General features: G+C 42.7%; 1 protein-coding gene across 1 annotated transcript; it reads left to right on the forward strand.

The window, feature by feature from the left end:
• Positions 1–4995: 4995 nt before the first annotated feature.
• On the forward strand, positions 4996–19950 carry LRRD1 (leucine rich repeats and death domain containing 1). The gene is made up of 5 exons (XM_051853357.3): positions 4996–7046; positions 11234–11432; positions 17678–17839; positions 19023–19140; positions 19764–19950. Exons 1-5 carry the CDS (start codon positions 5136–5138, stop codon positions 19948–19950), a joined length of 2577 nt encoding a protein of 858 aa, XP_051709317.2. The 5' UTR covers positions 4996–5135.
• Positions 19951–20698: the final 748 nt, after the last annotated feature.

The raw sequence follows: 20698 nt of genomic DNA on the forward strand, positions 1-20698 counted from the left end.
GGGCGCGGCCGGCGTCTCGGCCCGGGGCCAGAGCAGCCGGGACCTCGGCCGGCTTCGTCGCTGCAATCCCTCGACTCGCCGCCACGCGCGCCCCCTGCCGGTCCTGGAAGGCGCCGCAGCGGCCGCCGGAGGCCCAGGTGAGGCCAAGGTCAGCTCTCTCATCGCCCCTCAGCTCCCACTCCTCCTGGCTCGCATTCTGTCCCTGGCTACTCCAGCCTGTGTGGAATGGCCTCGCCCCCACCCTCCAGGTGCACAATACGAAGAGTCCCGTGGCTCCCTCAGTGTCACGAAGTACCTCGAGTCGTTTAGTTTTACTAATGTGTACGTTAAAAGTTGGCTCTATCTTTGCCTATCGACTTGGTAATATCTGGTTTTGAAAGAGACTCAGCGTTTCTGAGAGTGATGGGAGGGACCCTGTGCATTTCTAGAACGTTATTTGGCTGTAATTTAGCAGCCTTTAAAATGCCCCCATGGGAATGGCTACATAATCGATGGCACATCTTTTCACTGGCATATTTTGCAGCCGGGAGTACCTTAAACAGTGGCGGTATGCTGGCCCGTGGTTGGGCACGTGGCCTGAGCCTGGAACAGCGGATCTCATGTCAGTCTCAGTGCACCCTCTGCTACTCTGCTGGGCATGCCTTCGGGTCTATCTGTGGGAGTGCAGCCCTTGTTTAATCAGATCCACAGCTTCTCAAAACGACCCTTCTGTTGCATAGCAATGTGAATGTACCCAGTGCCACTAACCGTGCACTTAAAAATAGTGAAGCTGATGCGTTTTTGTTGTTTTGTCTTCTACGACCCTAACAAGAGGAGGGTGAGGGAGGGGAAGCACTTTTTGGTGTATAAACAACCAAACACTTGGAACAAAACTTCCACAAACTGCGGCAGCCCCTCAGGATCACAGCCTCACATGTGCCGTGCTTACTGGAGCCCAAGCTCCAAGAAGTTGTGCCCACAACAGCCACAGACACAGTCTTGGGTGCTGCAGAATGCCAAGGTCAACCCTAATATCCTGAATATCATGAACTCTGGCTGTTCCAGAGCCTTAATTTAGCCATTTTTCCAGCAGATCAAATACCTGTTGTGTGTTTTTCAACAAGTTCTGCTGATGCACCAGGTGTTGGAATTTGAGAAGCTGTAAAACACTAACACCCTTTCCACCCCTACCCCACCCCCTGCAAGTTATATATCATAAAATATAGTCTGGGCCGGCGCCGTGGCTCAATAGGCTGATCCTCCACCTTGCGGCGCCGGCACACCGGGTTCTAGTCCCGGTCGGGGCGCCGGATTCTGTCCCGGTTGCCCCTCTTCCAGGCCAGCTCTCTGCTATGGCCAGGGAGTGCAGTGGAGGATGGCCCAGGTGCTTGGGCCCTGCACCCCATGGGAGACCAGGAGAAGCACCTGGCTCCTGGCTCCTGCCATCGGATCAGCGCGGTGCGCCGGCTGCAGCGGCGGCCATTGGAGGGTGAACCAACGGCAAGGGAAGACCTTTCTCTCTCTGTCTCTCTCACTGTCCACTCTGCCTGTCAAAAAAAAAAAAAAAAATAGTCTGGCAGATGACAGTGAAAATATCACCCTTGTTACAGATAAAGCAATTTAGAGGAAATGGAGTTAGTCTGCAGTTAAGCAATCATTATAATTTGCCCCTGAATATGGCATAATTACTCGGCCATCACACAGATGGACCACAGGTGGGCAGCCTCTTGTTCCATAGAAGACAGCTGGCTAGAACACAGATCTTGTAGGCAGAGAGAAAAAACCAAAGTTCAGAGCCTGAAGGAGCTGAGCTCATCAGTCATCTGGACCTCTTCTCAGCAGGTGAGAAATGGCAGAACCAGGCTCAAGGCCAAGGGCATGATGCAAAGGGTTACCTCCAGGTGGAAACAGAAAGGGTGGGAAATCCCCCACAGTCCTGAGAAGAAAGAATATCTGAATAAACCAGTAGCCACTCGAGATCAGAAAATGAATTTTACTGGGTTGTCAGTATCCCTTAATGTATAAAAAGCTGCTACAAACAAATCCTTAAGGGCAAGTTACCCATCTCATCTGGGTAGCATAACCTTGACACTGAAACTGGACAAAGCTCAAAAAAGTTCAATAATCAGGAAGACTGCTAATGAACATTTGCATAAAAATTCTCAGCAAGTGTTATTCAGTAATATAATATGGCAAAGTTTATAATGTGATCTATAGGTAGTATGAAATATGACTCTATTAATGTTAATTATGTTATCTAGTAATACAATATAAGTAATGCACCATGACCATGCTTGATTTATCCAAGAAATGCCTGATGTTCTATGAAGAAACTCTACTGGGGCTGGTTTTATGGCATTGCAGGTAAAGCCGCTGCCTATGATGCTGGCATCGCATATGGGTGCTGGTTTGAGACCCAGCTTTAGATCTAGCACCCTGCTAACGTGCCTGGGAAAGCAGTGGAGGATGGCCAAAGTGCTTGGGCCCCTGCACTCACCTGGGAGCCCCGGAAGAAGCTCCGGGCTTCTGGCTTCAGTCTGGCCCAGCCCTGGTCATTGTAGCCATTTAGGGAGTGAGCCAACGGATGGAAGATCTCTCTCTCTCTGTCTTTCCCTCTCTCTCTCTAACCCTACATTTCAAATAAATAATAAAAAAAAAAGTTAACGCAATATACCACATTAGTGATTACAAGAACAAGACGAAGATAGCTACTGTCATTCCTACTATCCTGCATTGTACCAAAGGGCTTAATACATGCAAACGGATACTAAAAATAAGTCAGAATTGGAAACAAAGCTGACAGTATTTGATATTATCTTTATAGAAAGTCTAGGGAAATGTATAAAGTTATTAGAAGTAGTAAGAGGGCCGACGTTGTGGCACGGCGGGTTAAGCTTCCACTTGTACCACAGACTCCCCATGTCAGAGCACTGTTTCAAGTCCAGCTGTTCTGCTTCTGAAGACTGCAAAAGATGGCCCAAGTCCTCCGCTGCCTTCCGAGGCCATTAGCAGGGAGCTGGATCAGAAGTGGAACAGCCAGGACGCAAACCAGCGCCCAAATGGCGCAGCTTTACCCGCTGTACCACAGCGCTGGCCCGGCTTACACAACTTGGACTGACAACTTTAAGTGGAGAAAGCTTTTTGCTCAACGCATGCCAAAACTGCTGCACCCTGATCAGCTGCCAACAAGAAAAGGGAATTCTTGGGGCCGGCGCTGTGATGTAGCAGGTTAAAACCCTGGCCTGAAGCGCCAGCATCCCATATGGACGCCGGTTCTAGTCTTGGCTTCTCCTCTTCCAATCCAGCTCTCTGCTATGGCCTGGGAAAGCAGTAGAAAATGTCCCAAGTCCTTGGGCCCCTCCACCCACGTGGGAGACCTGGAAGACTTCTCCCTCTGTCTTAACCTCTCTCTGTAACTTTTTCAAATAAATAAAATAAATCTTAAAAAAAAAAAAAAAAGGAATTCTGAGCAAGTGAAACCAAGACCCTAAAGCCAGTGTGTGAAGGATTGTAACAGGAGTGAAACACGGTTTTACCTGAGACATCGTCTGTTGATAAGGTAGAAAGGATGGCACTGATGTGGTTAAATCCCTGGTTTCCTCAGGTCTTTAGGGCCAGTGCCCACTTACAAAACTGTCTTGAACTTCATGGGGGCTCATGTTGAGAAATAAAGTTTGTATTTTTAAATTTTTATCTTTTAATTCCATTTTCCAAGAACTTTTCAAAGTCCCTTTGTGGACAGGATTTAATATAGTAAGTTGTTTAGACAAGCACTGGAGGACTAAAGAGGTTAAAAAAAAAAAAAAAAAAAAAAAAGGAAAGTAACCCAGGGTGGCCTGGTTCACATAGGAGGTGACCACCGGTGCTAGGGATGAAGGGCCATAGGAGGAGGCGGGATCATTAGTATTTACAAGCGTGGGGAAGAGACCTGAGCGGAGATGGAGATGTGTGAGGATCCGTGCTCCCCAGCTGCGCTGGTCCCGCAGGACTGCACAGGAAGATTCAGGCTGCAGCCCGTGCAAGGACAGTTCATTTCCAGGTGACTCCTACAGAAAGCGCCCTCTTCCACAAGACTGTTTGCTTCTCCCCACTGGAAAGCTGCCATGATGTCTGAGTTCTCTGAATGAGGCATGGCAGGGCCGCGGTGGTCCTGTGATGCCCACGGAATGAATGGCGCCCCTGCTCTTTGAGCTTCAGCCTTTCCCCTCCCTGTTTTCCTAAGTTTAGCAGGTTCCTTCATTCCTTTAAGTCGTCTTTCTTGTTTTCTTTGATTTCTTATTTTTTTAAAAGATTTTATTTATTTATTTGAGAGGTAGAGTTACAGACAGTGAGAGGTAGGGACAGAGAGAAAGGTCTTCCTTCCGTCGGTTCACTCCCTGAATGGCCGCAACGGCCAGAGCTGCGCCGATCCGAAGCCAGGAGCCAGGTGCCTCTTCCTGATCTCCCATGCAGGTGCAGAGGCGCAAGGACTTGGGCCATCTTCTGCTGCTTCCCCAGGCCACAGCAGAGAGCTGTATTGGAAGAGGAGCAGCCAGGACTAGAACTGGCGCCCATATGGGATGTGGGCACCGCAGGTGGAAGATTAACCTACTGCGCCACGGTGCTTGCCCTTCTTTGATTTCTAAAAATTTTTTTCTGTGATTTAATGTGATTTCAAGAGTAGTATCTGAAAAATTCATGCAATCAATAACCTATCCTTAACCAGGAATCATACATACAATTAGATTGTTATGAATATATTGTGGTTTCTTTTTTTACAGGTTACTTTAACTTAGCTTTAATAAGTCAACTGAAAATAAATAAAAATTTTACCTGAAACACAAAAGCTGACTTGAAAACATTTTAAAGCTATTCTAAGTAACTTGCTTTAAGAATAAATCAAAATTTTACTTACAGAAAATCTAGGTGTAAGAAGCCATGAAGTCATTGCATCTCCAAGTCTTTTTGTATTACTGTTTTCTTATTTGTTAAATTGTTCACTGTAGAATAAAATAAAATTACCTTATTAAAATTCAGTTGTAGTACCATCATTACTCTTACCTCTCTTCTTTCAATGTCCACATTTATTTTGTAGGTTCAAAGGGAAAAAAAAAAAAAACATGAAAATTAAAATCCAGTTCTATCTTGAGTTGGTGTAAAACTTCTCAGCCAGGACAATGTCTGGGAAGGAGGGGAGCTCGGAAGAGCCGGAGGATCGCACTGGTCAGCTCAGGAAAGGATCTCGATCGCTGTCGGTGGAGGAGCCTGGATTTAGTAAAGGAACAGCAGATGTGTCACAGGAGGCTTCTGATGCCTTGGAAGAGAAACCTTCCAGTCCGATTTATGCACCTGCTCCTGGAAGGGGTACACTCGACTCAGCATCTTCCTCTGGAAGCAAGCCTAAGGGAGATGAAGAGACCAACCGTCAGGTTTCTGAAGCAAGTCCTGGAGATGCCAGCCCACGGTCAAAACCAGAAACGGCACAGAATTCGTCATCGTCGGTAAATGAGACTACAGACTCTCAGGTGTCCGCTGACTTGCTGCCGTGTCCACAGATCCCTGAAGAAAATCAGCAAGGACTTGACCTCGAGTCGGATAACTTCACAGTTCACCTCGAGGCGAAAGGGCTACAAGAATTCCCACAGGATATTTTAAAAATCAAATACGTGAAATATCTGTATTTAGATAAGAATCAAATCAGAACTTTTCAAGGGACGGACCCAGGTGACCTGCGAGGGCTTGAAATTCTATCCTTACAAGAAAATGAGTTATCATCACTTCCACCTGAAATTCAGTTACTTCATAATTTAAGGATATTAAACGTCAGTCACAACCAAATAGCACATATACCCAAAGAATTATCACAGCTTGGGAACATCAGGCAACTCTTCCTTAATAACAATTACATTGAGACATTTCTCTCTGACTTAGAGAGTCTGGGAAACCTGGAAATACTAAGTTTGGGTAGAAATAAGATGAGGCATATACCAGACACGCTGCCTAGTTTAAAGAACTTGAAAGTTCTCAGTCTGGAATATAATCAGTTAACCATATTTCCTAAGTCTCTGTGCTTCCTTCCAAAGTTAATTTCACTCAACCTTACTGGAAACCTGATAGAGAGTTTACCAAAAGAAATCAGGGAGCTGAAACATTTAGAAAAACTTTTCCTGGATCACAATAAACTTACTTTTTTGGCAGTGGAAATGTTTCAGTTATTCAAAATAAAGGAACTCCAATTGGCCGACAATAAGTTGGAACTTATTTCACACAAAATTGAGAATTTCAAGGAACTTCGGGTTCTTATACTTGATAAAAATTTGTTGAAGAATATACCGGAGAAAATTTCCTCCTGTGGAATGTTGGAATGCCTGAGTCTAAGTGATAACAAATTAAGTGACCTGCCTAAGACTATCTATAAACTCAAAAATTTAAGGAAACTCCATGTAAACAGAAATAATATTGTGAAAATAGTTGAAGATATCTCACATCTTAATAAGATGTGCAGTCTGGAATTTTCAGGAAATTTAATCACAGATGTTCCCATTGAAATAAAAAACTGCAGGAAAATAACTAAAGTTGAATTGAATTATAATAAAATCATCTATTTTCCAGAAGGACTGTGTGCTTTAGAGTCTCTTTATTATTTGAGTTTTAGTGGAAATTATATTTCAGAAATACCTGTGGATATATCTTTCAGTAATCAACTGCTTCATTTAGCACTTAATCAAAACAAGCTCCTCATATTTTCTGAGCATTTATGTTCTCTTATTAATCTTAGATACCTTGATCTTGGTAAAAACCAAATAAGGAAAGTTCCACCATCTGTCTCCAAAATGGTATCACTCCAGGTACTGATTTTATATTCAAACAAATTTGAAACTTTCCCAGTAGAATTGTGTACTTTGGAAAATTTGCAAGTACTTGATTTTTCAGAAAACCAATTACAAACGGTCCCTTCTGAGATCTGTAATTTAAAAGGAATCCAGAAACTGAACTTCTCAAGCAATCAATTTATATATTTTCCTGTTGAACTGTGCCAACTTCAGTCACTGGAAGAGCTGAATATGAGTCAGATAAATGGAAGAAAGGTAAGAGACTGATATTTGGGGCTTTGGAAGGAAGAGGGGATGGTAGCGGATCAGAATCTCAGCCATAGTGTGTTAGTGTGTACATGTGCTTTAAATTCAGAGATCTTCCATCTGCTGGTTCATTATCCAGATGACCACAATGATTGGACCAAGCTTAAGGCAGGAGCCCGGGAATCCATCCAGGTCTCCCATGTGTGAGGCAGGGGTCCAAGAACTTGGGCCATTTTCCACTGGAAGTGGAGCAGACAAGACTCCAACAAGCACCCATATGGGATGCCAGCCTTGCAGGCAGCTCTAACCCACTTCATCACAACACACACACACACACACACACATTTAGATTTAAATTCTTGTATTTCACTTAACATTTCATAACATTTCTTTGGTACAGCATAATTCTCTCAATAGTTAGTAGGTAATTTTATGAGTTGTACAACAAATCATCTGTTGTTAAGTACTGGAGTATAATTTTTCTGTATAATAATGCTAGAATGAATTTCTTATAAATACTTGCCTAGCCTTTATCATGTTTGTCTATTTCCTTTGGAAATTTCCCCTGAAGAAAAAAACATTTTAACGGTTTTAAGATTTCTCTTTACTCAAATTCAGAGAATGAATTTGATGAAAATGATTTTTAAAAATTAAAGCATTATTGATTTATATTAAGGTATCAGTAAACTAATGAAAGAAGCCACAGCTATTATCTGGCTATTTTTAATGTTGGGCTGTTATCTAAAGCAATATTTCCTAAAGTCTGTTCCTAAAAACCCCATGAGCTTTAACTCCAAAATAAAAATAAAAAGTATTAAGATAAGGGGCTGTTTTTGTGATAAACAACCTTGAGAAGCTTTGAGCTGTTGTCTTAATCACAACAGGTCCTGCCCTAAGGAAACCACTTTGTCTCCTGTTATCCCATATTTCCCCAATGTATTTGACCTTTTTAAACATTACACCTGGGGCCGGTGCTGTGGTGCAGCAAGTTAACACCCTGGCCTGAAGCGCCTGCACCCCATATGGGCACTGGTTGGAGACCCGGCTGCTCCACTTCCGATCCTGCTTCACTCTATCCAGCTATGGCCTGGGAAAGCAGTAGAAGATGGCCCAAGTCCTTGAGCCCCTGCACCCGCATGGGAGACCCGGAAGAAGCTCCTAGCTTCGTATCGGTGCGGCTCCGGCCATTGCGGCCAATTAGGGAGTGAACCATCGGATGGAAGTCTCCCTCTCTCGGCCTCTCTTCTCTCTGTGTAACTCTTTCAAATAAATAATAAATAAATCTTAATAAAAAATAAACATTACACCTATTATATAATAAATTTCCAGAGAGGCTTCAAGGGAATACTTAACTGAAGTAGATGGAATGAATAATGATACAAGCTGCGTTTAAAAAATTGCTTTTGGGAGCTAGTCTTGTAGCACAGTGGGTTAAGCTGCTGCCTGTGAGACGGGCATCCTGTGTGAGCACTGGTTTGAATCTCTGCTGGTCCATTTCTAGTCCAGCTCTCTGTTTATATTAAGGCAATGAAAGATGGCCCAAGTACTTGGGTCATTGACACCCACATGGGAGACTCAGATGGTGTTCCAGACTTCTGGCTTTGGTCTGGGCCAGCCCTGACCATTGTGGCCATTTGGGGAGTGAACCAGCGGATGGAGGATCTCTCTCTGTTTCTCCCTCTCTCTCTAACTCTGCCTTACAAATAAATAAATCTTTTTTAAAAAGTTGCTTTTGTACTGACAGACACTTTTTAGTTCTGCAATGTAATTGTCAGCTATTTCCTTGACTGATTATCATCCCCTCACTTTCTACTTCTTCATCATCTTTACTGTGGGTGTCTCCAAGATTGTGTCCTTAATTTTTTTATTTTTTTGACAGAGTGGACAGTGAGAGAGAGAGACAGAGAGAAAGGTCTTCCTTTGCTGTTGGTTCACCCTCCAGTGGCCGCCACGGCCCGCACGCTGCGGCCGGCGCACCGTGCTGATCTGAAGGCAGGAGCCAGGTGCTTCTCCTGGTCTCCCATGGGGTGCAGGGCCCAAGGACTTGGGCCATCCTCCACTGTACTCCCTGGCCACAGCATGAGCTGGCCTGGAAGAGGGGCAACCGGGACAGAATCCGGCGCCCCAACCGGGACTAGAACCCAGTGTGCGGGCACCGCAAGGCGGAGGATTAGCCTAGTGAGCCGCGGCGCCGGCGACCTTAATTTTCTCATTTGTATTATGTCCTTTCTATCTCCCACACCTGCTATTATTTACATACAAAAGATTCCCAAATCTACATAATCAGAGGTAATTTTGCACAAGTGACCTGGCCTCACAGTCTCCAGTTTCCCCTGGAAATTCTGTGTTCTATTCTTCAGTTGTCTCAAAATCAACTGTTTTTTTCTTTCTAGCATAACTCTATTCAAAATGTCTCCATTTCTGTTTGTGATGCCAACACTTTATTCATACCCACAAGGCTAAAATCATGAAACCATCTTTTTCTGTCATCATTGATGCCAAATCTTAAACCAAAATTGTCTTCTTTTCCCTCTGAAGGAGCTCTTGGATTATCTTCTCATTTTCCAATGTCACTGTCTCCATTACCCTGGAAGCCTCCTGGCCTCCTAGGCATTGTAGCTGGACTCAGACGTCTCCAATGCAGCAGCCTCATCAGAGCTGTCGGTTCCATCCCAGAGGACTGCTCTCCGTGCCTGACACCTGCTTTTCAGGAATCCAGATTGCATATCTACTGCTTACTCCAAGTGGGTGGTTGTCAGAGGCACCAGTCCACATTGTTGCAACATCATTCCAAAGGTCACTAGATGAGAAAAAAATATTTACAAGAACCTTCCTTAAAAGACAGGCACTTAGCCTCATGGTTAAGATGCTGGCTAAGATGCCCTTGTCCTACATTGGAATACCTGGTTTCTATACTTGGTTCCAGATATAAATTTTTATTTGAGGCCACAATGAAAACTGGGTGACCCCACTATTTTGTTTGTTTGTTTGTTTTCCTCTATTTGAAAGGCAGAGAGAGAGAGATCGCTCATTTGCTGATCATTCCCCAGGCCACAGCAGAGAGCCGGATGGGAAGTGGAGCAGCCGGGGCTAGAACCACAACAGCCAGGGCTGGGCCAGGCTGAACCCAGGGGCCAGGAACTCCATCCAGGATTCCCACAGGGGAGCAGGGGTCCAATCAGTTAAATCATCATCTACTGCCTCCCAGAATGCATTAGCAAAAAGCTGGATTCAGCAGTGGAGATGTTGGGACTCTAACCAGAACTGAGGATTCAGATGTCCCAAGCAGCTTAAACCACTGGGCCACAATGTCAGCCCCAACTCCATTACTGAGCATTTACCCACAATGCATTATGCTTGGGAACACATGCATGAAAAAGCTTTCAACATACCCATAACGTCACTTCAAAACCTGAGGGAAACACACAAGGTCTAAACGAGAAAAATGTTAATGGAAGCACGAATAAAGAGAACAAAGGTATGGCCGGCGCCGCGGCTCACTAGGCTAATCCTCCGCCTAGCGGCGCCGGCACCCCGGGTTCTAGTCCCGGTCGGGGCGCCGGATTCTGTCCCGGTTGCCCCTCTTCCAGGCCAGCCCTCTGCTGTGGCCAGGGAGTGCAGTGGAGGATGGCCCAGGTGCTTGGGCCCTGCACCCCATGGGAGACCAGGAAAAGCACCTGGCTCCTGGCTCCTGCCATCGGATCAGCGCGGTGTGCCGGCCGCAGCGCGCCGGCCGCGGCGGCCATTGGAGGGTGAACCAACGGCAAAGGAAGACCTTTCTCTCTGTCTCTCTCTCTCGCTGTCCACTCTGCCTGTCAAAAAATTAAAAAAAAAAAAAAAAAAGAGAACAAAGGTAGGGCTGAGTAGTAGTTGGCGACAATTTCAGGGAGGAGAAGAAGCCAAAGCAGCCAGGTTTAGGGAGGCAAGGAAGGAACAGGAGGCAAACATCGAGCGTTAGGAGGGTGAAGGAAGTGGGCTAACAAGCCACAGGGTGGAACTCCTAGCACTGGTCAGATTGGGGAGGTACTTAGATATACAACACAGTGTCTTGTGGATTGTAGCTAGGAGAGGATGTCCTGCCTTCCTAAGACAGGTAACAAATAGAATTCCCTCCTTCCATGGAATTTTTAGAAAATATTTAAATATTTTATTCATACAAATATTATTTATTCATAAAAGTTTAATTTTTGTTACAGTTAACAAGAATCCCAGAAGAGCTCTCTAATATGACTCAACTTAAAAATCTTGATATCTCAAATAACGCAATCAGAGAGATTCCAAAAAAGATGGGGGAACTGAGAAGTTTGGTGAATTTATATGCACAAAACAATCAAATAAGTTACCTTCCACCATCATTTCTATCTTTAAATAATCTCCAACAACTAAACCTGAGTGGTGAGTGGCATGCATAATCAGTAAGTATAATCCATAAGTAGAGTGTTACGTCTGCTGGCAAATTTGGCTAAGATACAGAATAGCATAGTCAGCATAATGTATTCAGTGCGCCCTGGAGGAAAACGGCTATCCTAGGTACAAAGAATGAGAGAGAAGTGCAAGATGCTGGTCCTGCCCTGAAGGAGATGATCATCCAGCCGGGGAAGGTGAAGGTCCCGTCATTTCTTTTCTGTCTTCCCTGCCTATTCCTAGTCCTTCAGTGTTGCTTCCCTTTCTGAAGCTGACCTTGCCCCTCCCCCTGCTCTGCGGCTTCTCTCTTCGGATCCCACTCCCCTGCCCTAGGGTTCCTTACCGCCTCACACACAGCCTCTTACCAAGGAAATCACTACAGTCACTAAAACAAAATCAAAGTGACATAAAAGCTGTAAGCCACTCACTTTAAAGATACCAGAAAAGATTTCCTGAAGCACAATTATTAGCTTGATGTTTTAGTTAGTAATTTCTGTTATGAACTCCTTCAAACTTAGGAAAAGTAATACACACCTGTGTACCTACTCCCAGAAACAGGATGCAAACACCTTGTGATACCTACTTGGGACATTTTCATTGCTAGTAAATAAGGTAATAGAGGTGAAACTTTTTAAAAATCTTTCCCTATGCTAGAAGTAATCACTGCACTGGGGCCGGCGCCATGGCTCACTTGGTTAATCCTCCGCCTGCGGCGCCGGCATCTCCTGTGGGCACCACTTCTAGTCCCGGCTGCTCCTCTTCCAGTCCAGATCTCCGCTGTGGCCTGGGAAGGCAGTGGAGGATGGCCCAGGTGCTTGGGCCCTGCACGCGCATGGAAGACCAGGAAGAAGCACCTGGCTCCTGGCTTCAGATTGGTGCAGTTCCGGCTGTTGAGGCTATTTGGGGAGTGAACCAATGGAAGGAAGACCTTTCTCTCTGTCTTTACCTCTCACTGTCTGTAACTACCACTCAAATAAATAAATATTTTTTTTTAAAAAAGAAGTAATCACTACACTGAAATTGGTATATATCTTTTGTCTACATTTTTATCTCTCCATAAGATAGTGGTAGTATTTTTAATTTTTAAACCTTAATAAATTGTATCATACTATATAACAGCATTCTATAATTTGCGTTTTACATTCATTATACTTCTAAATTTAGTCTGTTAATATATACATCCACCTAGTTCATTCATTTTTTTAAAGATTTATTTATTTGAAAGTCAGAGTTACACAGAGAGAGGAGAGGCAGAGAGAAAGAGAGAGAGAGAGGTCTTCCATCCGCTAGTTCACTCCCCGATTGGCAGCAACAGCTGGAGCTGAGCCGATCCAAAGCCAGGAGCCAGGAGCCTCCTCTGGGTCTCCCACATGGGTGCAGAGGCCCACAGACTTGGGGACATCTTCTGCTTTCCCAGGCCACAGCAGAGAGCTGGATGGGAAGTGGAGCAGCCGGGACTAGAACCGGTGCCCATATGGGATGCCAGTGCTTCAGCCAGGGTGTTAACCCACTGAGCCACAGCGACAGCCCCTCGTTCATTCATTTTAAGTTTTTTTTTTTTTTTTTTAATTTTTGACAGGCAGAGTGGACAGTGAGAGAGAGAGACAGAGAGAAAGGTCTTCCTTTGCCGTTGGTTCACCCTCCAATGGCCGCCGCTGCAGCCGGCGCATGCGCTGATCCGATGGCAGGAGCCAGGATCCAGGTGCTTTTCCTGGTCTCCCATGGGGTGCAGGGCCCAAGCACCTGGGCCATCCTCCACTGCACTCCCTGGCCATAGCAGAGAGCTGGCCTGGAAGAGGGGCAACCGGGACAGAATCCGGTGCCCCAACCGGGTCTAGAACCCGGTGTGCCGGCGCCGCAAGGTGGAGGATTAGCCTATTGAGCCACGGCGCCGGCTCGTTCATTCATTTTAAATGCTGTATCACAAGCAATCCATTATCCTGTTGGTAGACAGGTTGTCTCTTTTTTATAAAAAATTATTTATTTATTTTTATTTATTTATTTGAGAAGTAGAGATACAGAGAGAAGAAGAGACGAGAGAGGTCTTTCATCAGCTGATTCACTCCCCAAATGGCTGCAATGGCTGGAGCAGGGCAGATATGAAGCCAGGAGCCAGTAGCTCCTTCCAGGTCTCCCACATGGGTGCAGGGCCCAAACATTTGGGCTATCTTCCATTGTTTCCCCATAGCAGAGAGCTGGATTGGAAGAGGAGCAGTGGGACTTGGCACTACAGGCAGTGGCTTTACCTGCTATGCCACAGTACCGGCCCCAAAGATTTTATTTATTTGAAAGGCAGAGTAGGGGGAGAGATAGAGATAGATAGAGATAGAGATAGAGATAGAGATAGAGATAGATAGAGATCGAGAGAGAGAGAAAGAGATCTTCCCTCTGCTGGTTCAATTCCTAAATGGCTGCAACAGCTAGGATTGGGCTTGTCCAGTCTCAGTAAGGAGCCAGGAGCTTCTGCCAGGTCTCTCACATGGGTGCAGAGGTCCAAGCACTTGGGCCATCTTCTGCTGCTTTCCCACGTGCATTAGCATAGAACTGGATCAGAAGTGGAACAGCCAGGACTCGAACTCTTGCCCATTTGAGTTGCTGGTGTTGCAGACAGTATCTTAACTCTCTATGCTACAATGCCAGCCTCAACAAGTATGTTGTTTCTAATTTGTTTGCTATTATAAACATCCTTGTACACTTCTTTGTATGCATCTGCTGAGTTTCTGCAGGGTGTACAGCTGTAAGAATTGTTAAATTAGAGCCTAAGTGAATCTTTAGCTTCACCAGATGTTTACAAAATGCTATCGGTATTTGTACCAGCTAACCACTTGAACAGTTGAGGTTATGGCATTGTGCCTTTCAGTTGCAAATAACATTTATAACCAGAGTTTATTAAATGTAGAAAACCGTGGCCGGCGCTGTGGCTTATTGGATAAGGCTACTGCCTGCAGTGCCAGCATCCTATATGGGCGTCGGTTGGAGACCCGGCTGCTCCACTTCCAATCCAGCTCCCTGCTAATGGCCTGTGAAAGCAATGGAAGATGGCTCAAGTCCTTGGGCTCCTGCACCCATGTGGGACCCAGAAGAAACTCCTGGCTCCTGGCTTCAGATAAGCCCAGCCCCAGCCATTGCGGCCATCTGGGGAGTGAACTAGCAGTTGGAAGATCTCTCTTTTCTCTGCCTCTGCTTCTGCCTCTGTCTCTGCCTCTCTGTAACTCTGCCTTTCAAATAAATAAATAAATATTAAAAAAAAACCTGAGAGCTATGTGCATGATGTGTGTAACATAAAAATCACAGTATATAATCATTAAGGTCTGATTCTTTCACTTACCACTTGGCGGTTCATCAAAGTTGTATATTCCAATAGTTTTGCCCCTTTTTATTAGTGAGAAATATCCCATTATCTGGATATATATAAGTTATCCATTCAGTAGATAAAGAGCATCTGAGGAGTTTCTGGTTTTGGTGATTATGAGTAAAGTCATTTGTACTCAATTTTTTATTATGATTTTTCATTTCACTTGAATTTCACAGAAAAGTATAGCTGAATTGTGATTAAAAGGTCAAATGTTAAGTATATATACAGCTTTATAGGAAACTACCAAAATGTTTTCCAAAGTGGTTATACCATTTTGCATACCCACTGCCAATGTATCAGAGTTGCAGTTACTCCTATTTCAATAACTCTTGGTATTGTCAAATTTTGTTATTCTAATAGCAGTATCTTAAGATCTGCTATTAGAATATATATATAGGTTGGTTAATTTGCATTTCTCTAGCACCTAATGATATTGGGCATGTTTTCTCATACTTATTCTTTGTAATGTACCTGTTCAGAATTTATAGCAATTTTTATTGAGTTCTTTGACTTCTGCATTTTATTTTCAGAGTTTTTTTTAATGTATTCAGAAAATATTTTCTTCTAGGCTGTGACTTTTCATTCTCTTAAAGGTTCTGAGAAGCAGAAATTTCTTTTTTATCAATTATTTTTATTTATGATTGTGATTTCAATACTGCATCTGAGAGATTTTTGAAGGTTATACATCTTTTTCTTCTATATTTGTATCTATAAATTTTATTTATTTTTCATACACACACACACACACACACTCCCTGGTTGTTGGCGATATTTGAGGAGTGAAACATCTTTCACTCTCTGTCTCTCTCTACCTTTCAAATACATAAAAATGAAGTTTTAAAAATTAAGGAATACAATCTTATTTATAACAGTATCAAAGGAACAAAAATACTTAGGAATAAACTTTTTTTATTTGACAGGTAGGTTTATAGACAGTGAGAGAGAGAGAGGGACAGAGAGAAAGGTCTTCCTTCTATTGGTTCACTCCCCAAATGGCCGCCACGGCCAGCGCTGCACTGATCCAAAGCCAGGAGCCAGGAGCTTCTTCCTGCAGGTACAGGGGCCCAAGCATTTGGGCCATCCTCCACTGCCTTCCCTGGCCACAGCAGAGAGCTGGACTGGAAGAGGAACAACCGGGACTAGAACCTGGCACCCATATGGGGTGCCGGTGCCGCAGGCAGAGGATTAGCCAAGTGAACCACGGCCCCCCTAGGGATAAACTTAATCAAGAAGGTGAATGTGTACTGAAACTACCAAATATTATTGTAAGAAATTAAAGACATACTGGAAACATATCCCATGCTCATGTATTGGAAACCTCACTGTGGTTGATATGTCCATACTATCTAAAGCAATCTCAGATTCAGTGCAATCCCTATCAAAATCCAAAGGCTTTTTTTTTTTTTAACAGAAATAGAAAAAAATCCTAAAGTTCACAAACTACAAAGGCCTTCAAATAGCAAAAATAATCTTGAGAGAGAAGCAGAAAATGGAGGACTCACATGTCCTGACTTTGAGACTTTACAAGGCTCTAGTAACTAAAGCAGCCTGTAACAGGCATGAAGACACTCACACAGACTGAGAGCAACCAACCTTCCATGGACATGTAGCTAAATGAACTTCAGCAAGGGTCTGCAGCTACTCCGTGGGGAAACAACAGTCTCTCCAACAAATGGTGTTGGGAAACTGGGTATATACATGCCAGAGAATGCGCACCTGCACAGTCAGCTCCCTGGGAGTTCCAGGGCTTTGGGGACAAATGTCAATTGCACTATATCTAAGTACTGTTACATTACTATAGGTGTTATCACTCTAGTAATAATGTTGTAGTCAAAAAAGATGAGCTTCTTTCTAATCTAGAGGTTCTCTACATTTTTTTAAGGTTTATTTATTTATTTGAAAGGCAGATATACAGAGACATAGAAGGAGAGAGTGCTGGTTTCTTTTAAAAAATTTATTTTAAATGTATTTGAAAAGCAGAGAAACAGAGATTGCCTATCCCCTGTTTCACTCCCCAAATGCCTGCGACAAGCACTATGGGCCACACCAAAGCCTAGAGCCCGAACTCAATCCAGGTCTTCCATGTGGGTGGCAGGGACCCAACTATTTGAGTTACCACCTGCTGCCTTCCAGGGTGTGCATTAGCAGGAAGCTGGAATGGAGAAAAGACAGGGCTCAGATCCAGGCACTATGATATGGCTTGTGGGCATGCCATGCTGCGGCTTATGTGCTGTACTAAACACCCATCCCGTGATGGTTTCTTAGCCTGAACAAATGTAATATGATTACGTGAGATAACATTAGGGGACACTAAATCTGGGTGAGGAGTATATGAGAACTTGCTACAATTTCTGTGACATTTCTGTAAATCTAAAATTATTTTATTTAAAACATCATCATTACATCTCTCTGTAAAATGTTTTGCTATATTGTAAGCCTCTTGTCTCATTTTGCCACCTCTAGGAGAGAGAAAGAACCACAGCTATTTCTAGTTCTGTATGCCCTCCTTTTCACCGTAGCCCAGGGTGGGGGAACTGTTTTTATCCTCATTTATAACATCATTTGTGGGTCCCACAAAATGACCAACTTAAAAATCAGCTTGCCATGGGTTTATTGAATTTCAAGATCCAAGATGGTGGCAGCCTTGGCAGGGCCAGACCAAAAGATTTTGCTAACTTTATTTGGCCCTCAGGTGGGATGTACCCCACCCCTGCTCCAGTGCATCAAGGCATCAGGAAGAACTTAGGACTTGCCAGCATTGTGAGAGTGCTCTAGAACTTTGCCAACAACACCTAATAGATTCTTCTTACATAGGCATTGTCTGTCTCCATAGCTTTCCTTTAGTGTGGGGTGTAACTCAATTATAACATTTTTCTATTAGGAAATAATCTGACAGCTCTGCCTGGCGCTATATGCAATCTTTCTTCACTGAGGGAGATAAACTTTGATGATAACCCTTTGCTGAGACCTCCAATGGAAATCTGTAAAGGAAAACAGCTACATACTATTGCATGCTATCTACAAAGGGCAGATGAAAGAGATGGTAGGTGATGAATGATTTACTATCTTACAAGTAAGTTTCTAGGTGTAAGTTTAAAGATAACGGAGGCTTCCAATCTAGAAGAGACATTAAAATATTTATCATCTCCCCTTTTCTGAAGGTTAGGAGTTTATTTTGATAATTCAGATTAACCCAAATCTGTCTGTACAGATTGAGCCACTGAAAACAGACAAATCTGACTGGAGGAGTGAGCCTTAATATGCCCTCTGAGAGGTTTGTCATCCTGGTTATGGCCAGACTCAGAGAATCTGTACCTGGTTTCTTCATTTGTTCTGATCTGCTTACCAGAGGTAGATGTTCTGAAAGACCTGTCTGGACTTGAAGGAAGTCCACAGATCCCTTGCACTTTGGGGCCCACCATGACTGCCCATCTGAAATCCTGGGACACTCTTCATCTCTCTAAACTTGAGCTCTCCTTTCTCTGTGTCTAAGAAGCCTTCACTCTACAGACCTGGCACCCAGTGATGGCAGGGAAAAGCTGGCATTGGAGCTGTTTGTATTCCACGATTAACAAAGGACATGGAATCCCTTTCTTAAACTTTTACTTAGAGGACTGAGATGTCATTTAGAGCATTAGCATGCTATGTGGCCTGAGGGATTAACAGAAATTTTTTGAAATAGAAAGACTAGAGCACATTTGAGATGATTGTGGGGGATGAGAAATTTCTAGTTCTTGAAAACTCATATAGCATATTAGTTAATAAAATAATTTAGTTTGAATTAACTAGAAGCTTTTAAAAAGCTCTAGTATCTGAGGCAATATTTATTAAATAAGTTATTTGAATATAAATATGCATGTATACACCATATTTATAGTAGATGTGAACTTGGTTTCTCAAGTTGGTATATAAAGAAGCACATTTTAAAAAGTCAGAATTTAAGGAGTCACATTCTGAAAGAATTAAGGAAACGATTTGGAAATGTCTTGGAAGTTGCTTATAATGTCTTTTTAAACAGCCATTTTTAAGTTGTATGATTTTTCAGATTTTAGAAGAAATGGAACAGAGGATTAAACTTTCAATTCATATTTTAGATCTACATTGTCATGTTCAATTTTACTTGACATATACATTTGATAGTAGCATAAAGGTAAGAAAACTAGATATAACTCAAAATAGAGTATCTTTTTCAAAAGTGATAAATTTTCTTTTATGCTCAAACATAGAGAAAATCTTAGAGAAGACATTCAAGATAGTTGCCAACAATATCACTGAGACGAATTTTGTATTTTTGTGTCAAAAAATGAATCTGCCAATTTCAGACACTGATATGCCTACAAAGAGGTGGGTATGAATGACATTTGGTACAAATTTATTGTCCTGGTTTCTATAATATTGATATTACATGGTTTTGGAGTATTCATATTAACATAAACTCTAATTTGCTGTAGATTTATTTTAGTTGATTACATACTTGTGATCCATGTAAGGAGACCTTGTGGTGTAGAAAGTTAAGAGCAAGGGCTTCGAAGACACCGACTGCTTGGTTTTTAATTTCAGCCAGCTTAATGACCTTGGGCACATCCTTTAACTTCTCTGTGCCTCAGTTTCTTCACTAGTAAAATGGATATACTTACCTAAGAGGATTGTCCTGAGGACCAAATGAGATCAAGCTATAAAAGCTGTAGTACAGTAGCAGGAATATACTGGCTTACAGTAATAATCCAAAATAAATATTTGGAGGGAATGTAAGTGAATTGGTTTTCTGTAAAGACGCAAAGGATGAGATAGAGCTAACCTTCACTTTCTGTGTGCCTAGCTCTGTGCTAACCTTTCTTACAGTCTCTCTTCATGCCCACTTCAATCTGGTAAGTCAGTCTGAAAAACCTATACACACAATATTTAAGTAGTTTAAAATAATTTTCTAATTGATAATAAACATTATTGTTATTTTAATTTTTTTTCAGCACTGTTTCATTAAATGAGAGAGTCTATCAAGCACTTGTTAAATGGAAAATGGAAAGTAACAACTTACCACTAACTGCTGCTGCTTTAAAAGACCAACTAGTTCGGGCATTAACTATGATAGGAGCCTATGAAATTATGGACAAAATAACAGCTTTAAATCTTTTTACACGTGCAATTAAATTCTAGCCAGTTGATCCATAATAAAAATTGAACACCTATAATGCAAGTGGGTTGCTGAGCCATCACTGCATTTATACAAGATGATTGTGTGTCACATCGGTTTTTTATGCATTCCTAATAGATGATGACAATTTATGACTATCACATACAACGTTTTGCCTTAGAATGATGAAACTAAATTTGAAAGTAATTTAAAGTTTCTAATGGGACTTTGGTGTAGTGGATATGCTTTTAACTTCTTTGAGGTTAAAATACTGAACTATTATTTTATCCCTAGGGTGAATTCCATTTGATCATGGTGAATAATCTTTTAAAACTGTGATTAAATTTGGTTTTCTAGTATTGTGTTGAGGATTTTTCGTCAATTTTCATCAAAGATACTGGCCTGTGGGTTTCTATTTTTTGTTGTGTTCTGGCCTGGTTTTAGTATCAGGGTAATACTGGCCTCATAGAATCAGTTTAAAAGAATTCCCTCTTGTATTTTAGAATAATTTAAGAATAACTTGTATTAGTTACTGTTTAAATGTCTGGTAGAATTCAGCAGTGAAGCCATCTGGGTGCTGAACTTTTCTTTGATGGGAGAATTTTTATTACTGAGTAAATCTCATTACTCACTATTGGTCTGTTTAGACAGTCTATTTCATGATTAATTCTTGGCAAGATATGTGTTCAGGAATTCCCCATGTCTTCCAGGTTATCAAATTCATTGGCATCTAATTGTTCATAACAGACTAAAAATCCTTTGTATTTTCTG

This window comes from Oryctolagus cuniculus, chromosome 16 (genome assembly GCF_051225735.1).
Source record: "Oryctolagus cuniculus isolate XC-2025 breed Fujian yellow rabbit chromosome 16, ASM5122573v1, whole genome shotgun sequence".
NCBI classification, from domain to species: Eukaryota; Metazoa; Chordata; class Mammalia; order Lagomorpha; family Leporidae; genus Oryctolagus; species Oryctolagus cuniculus.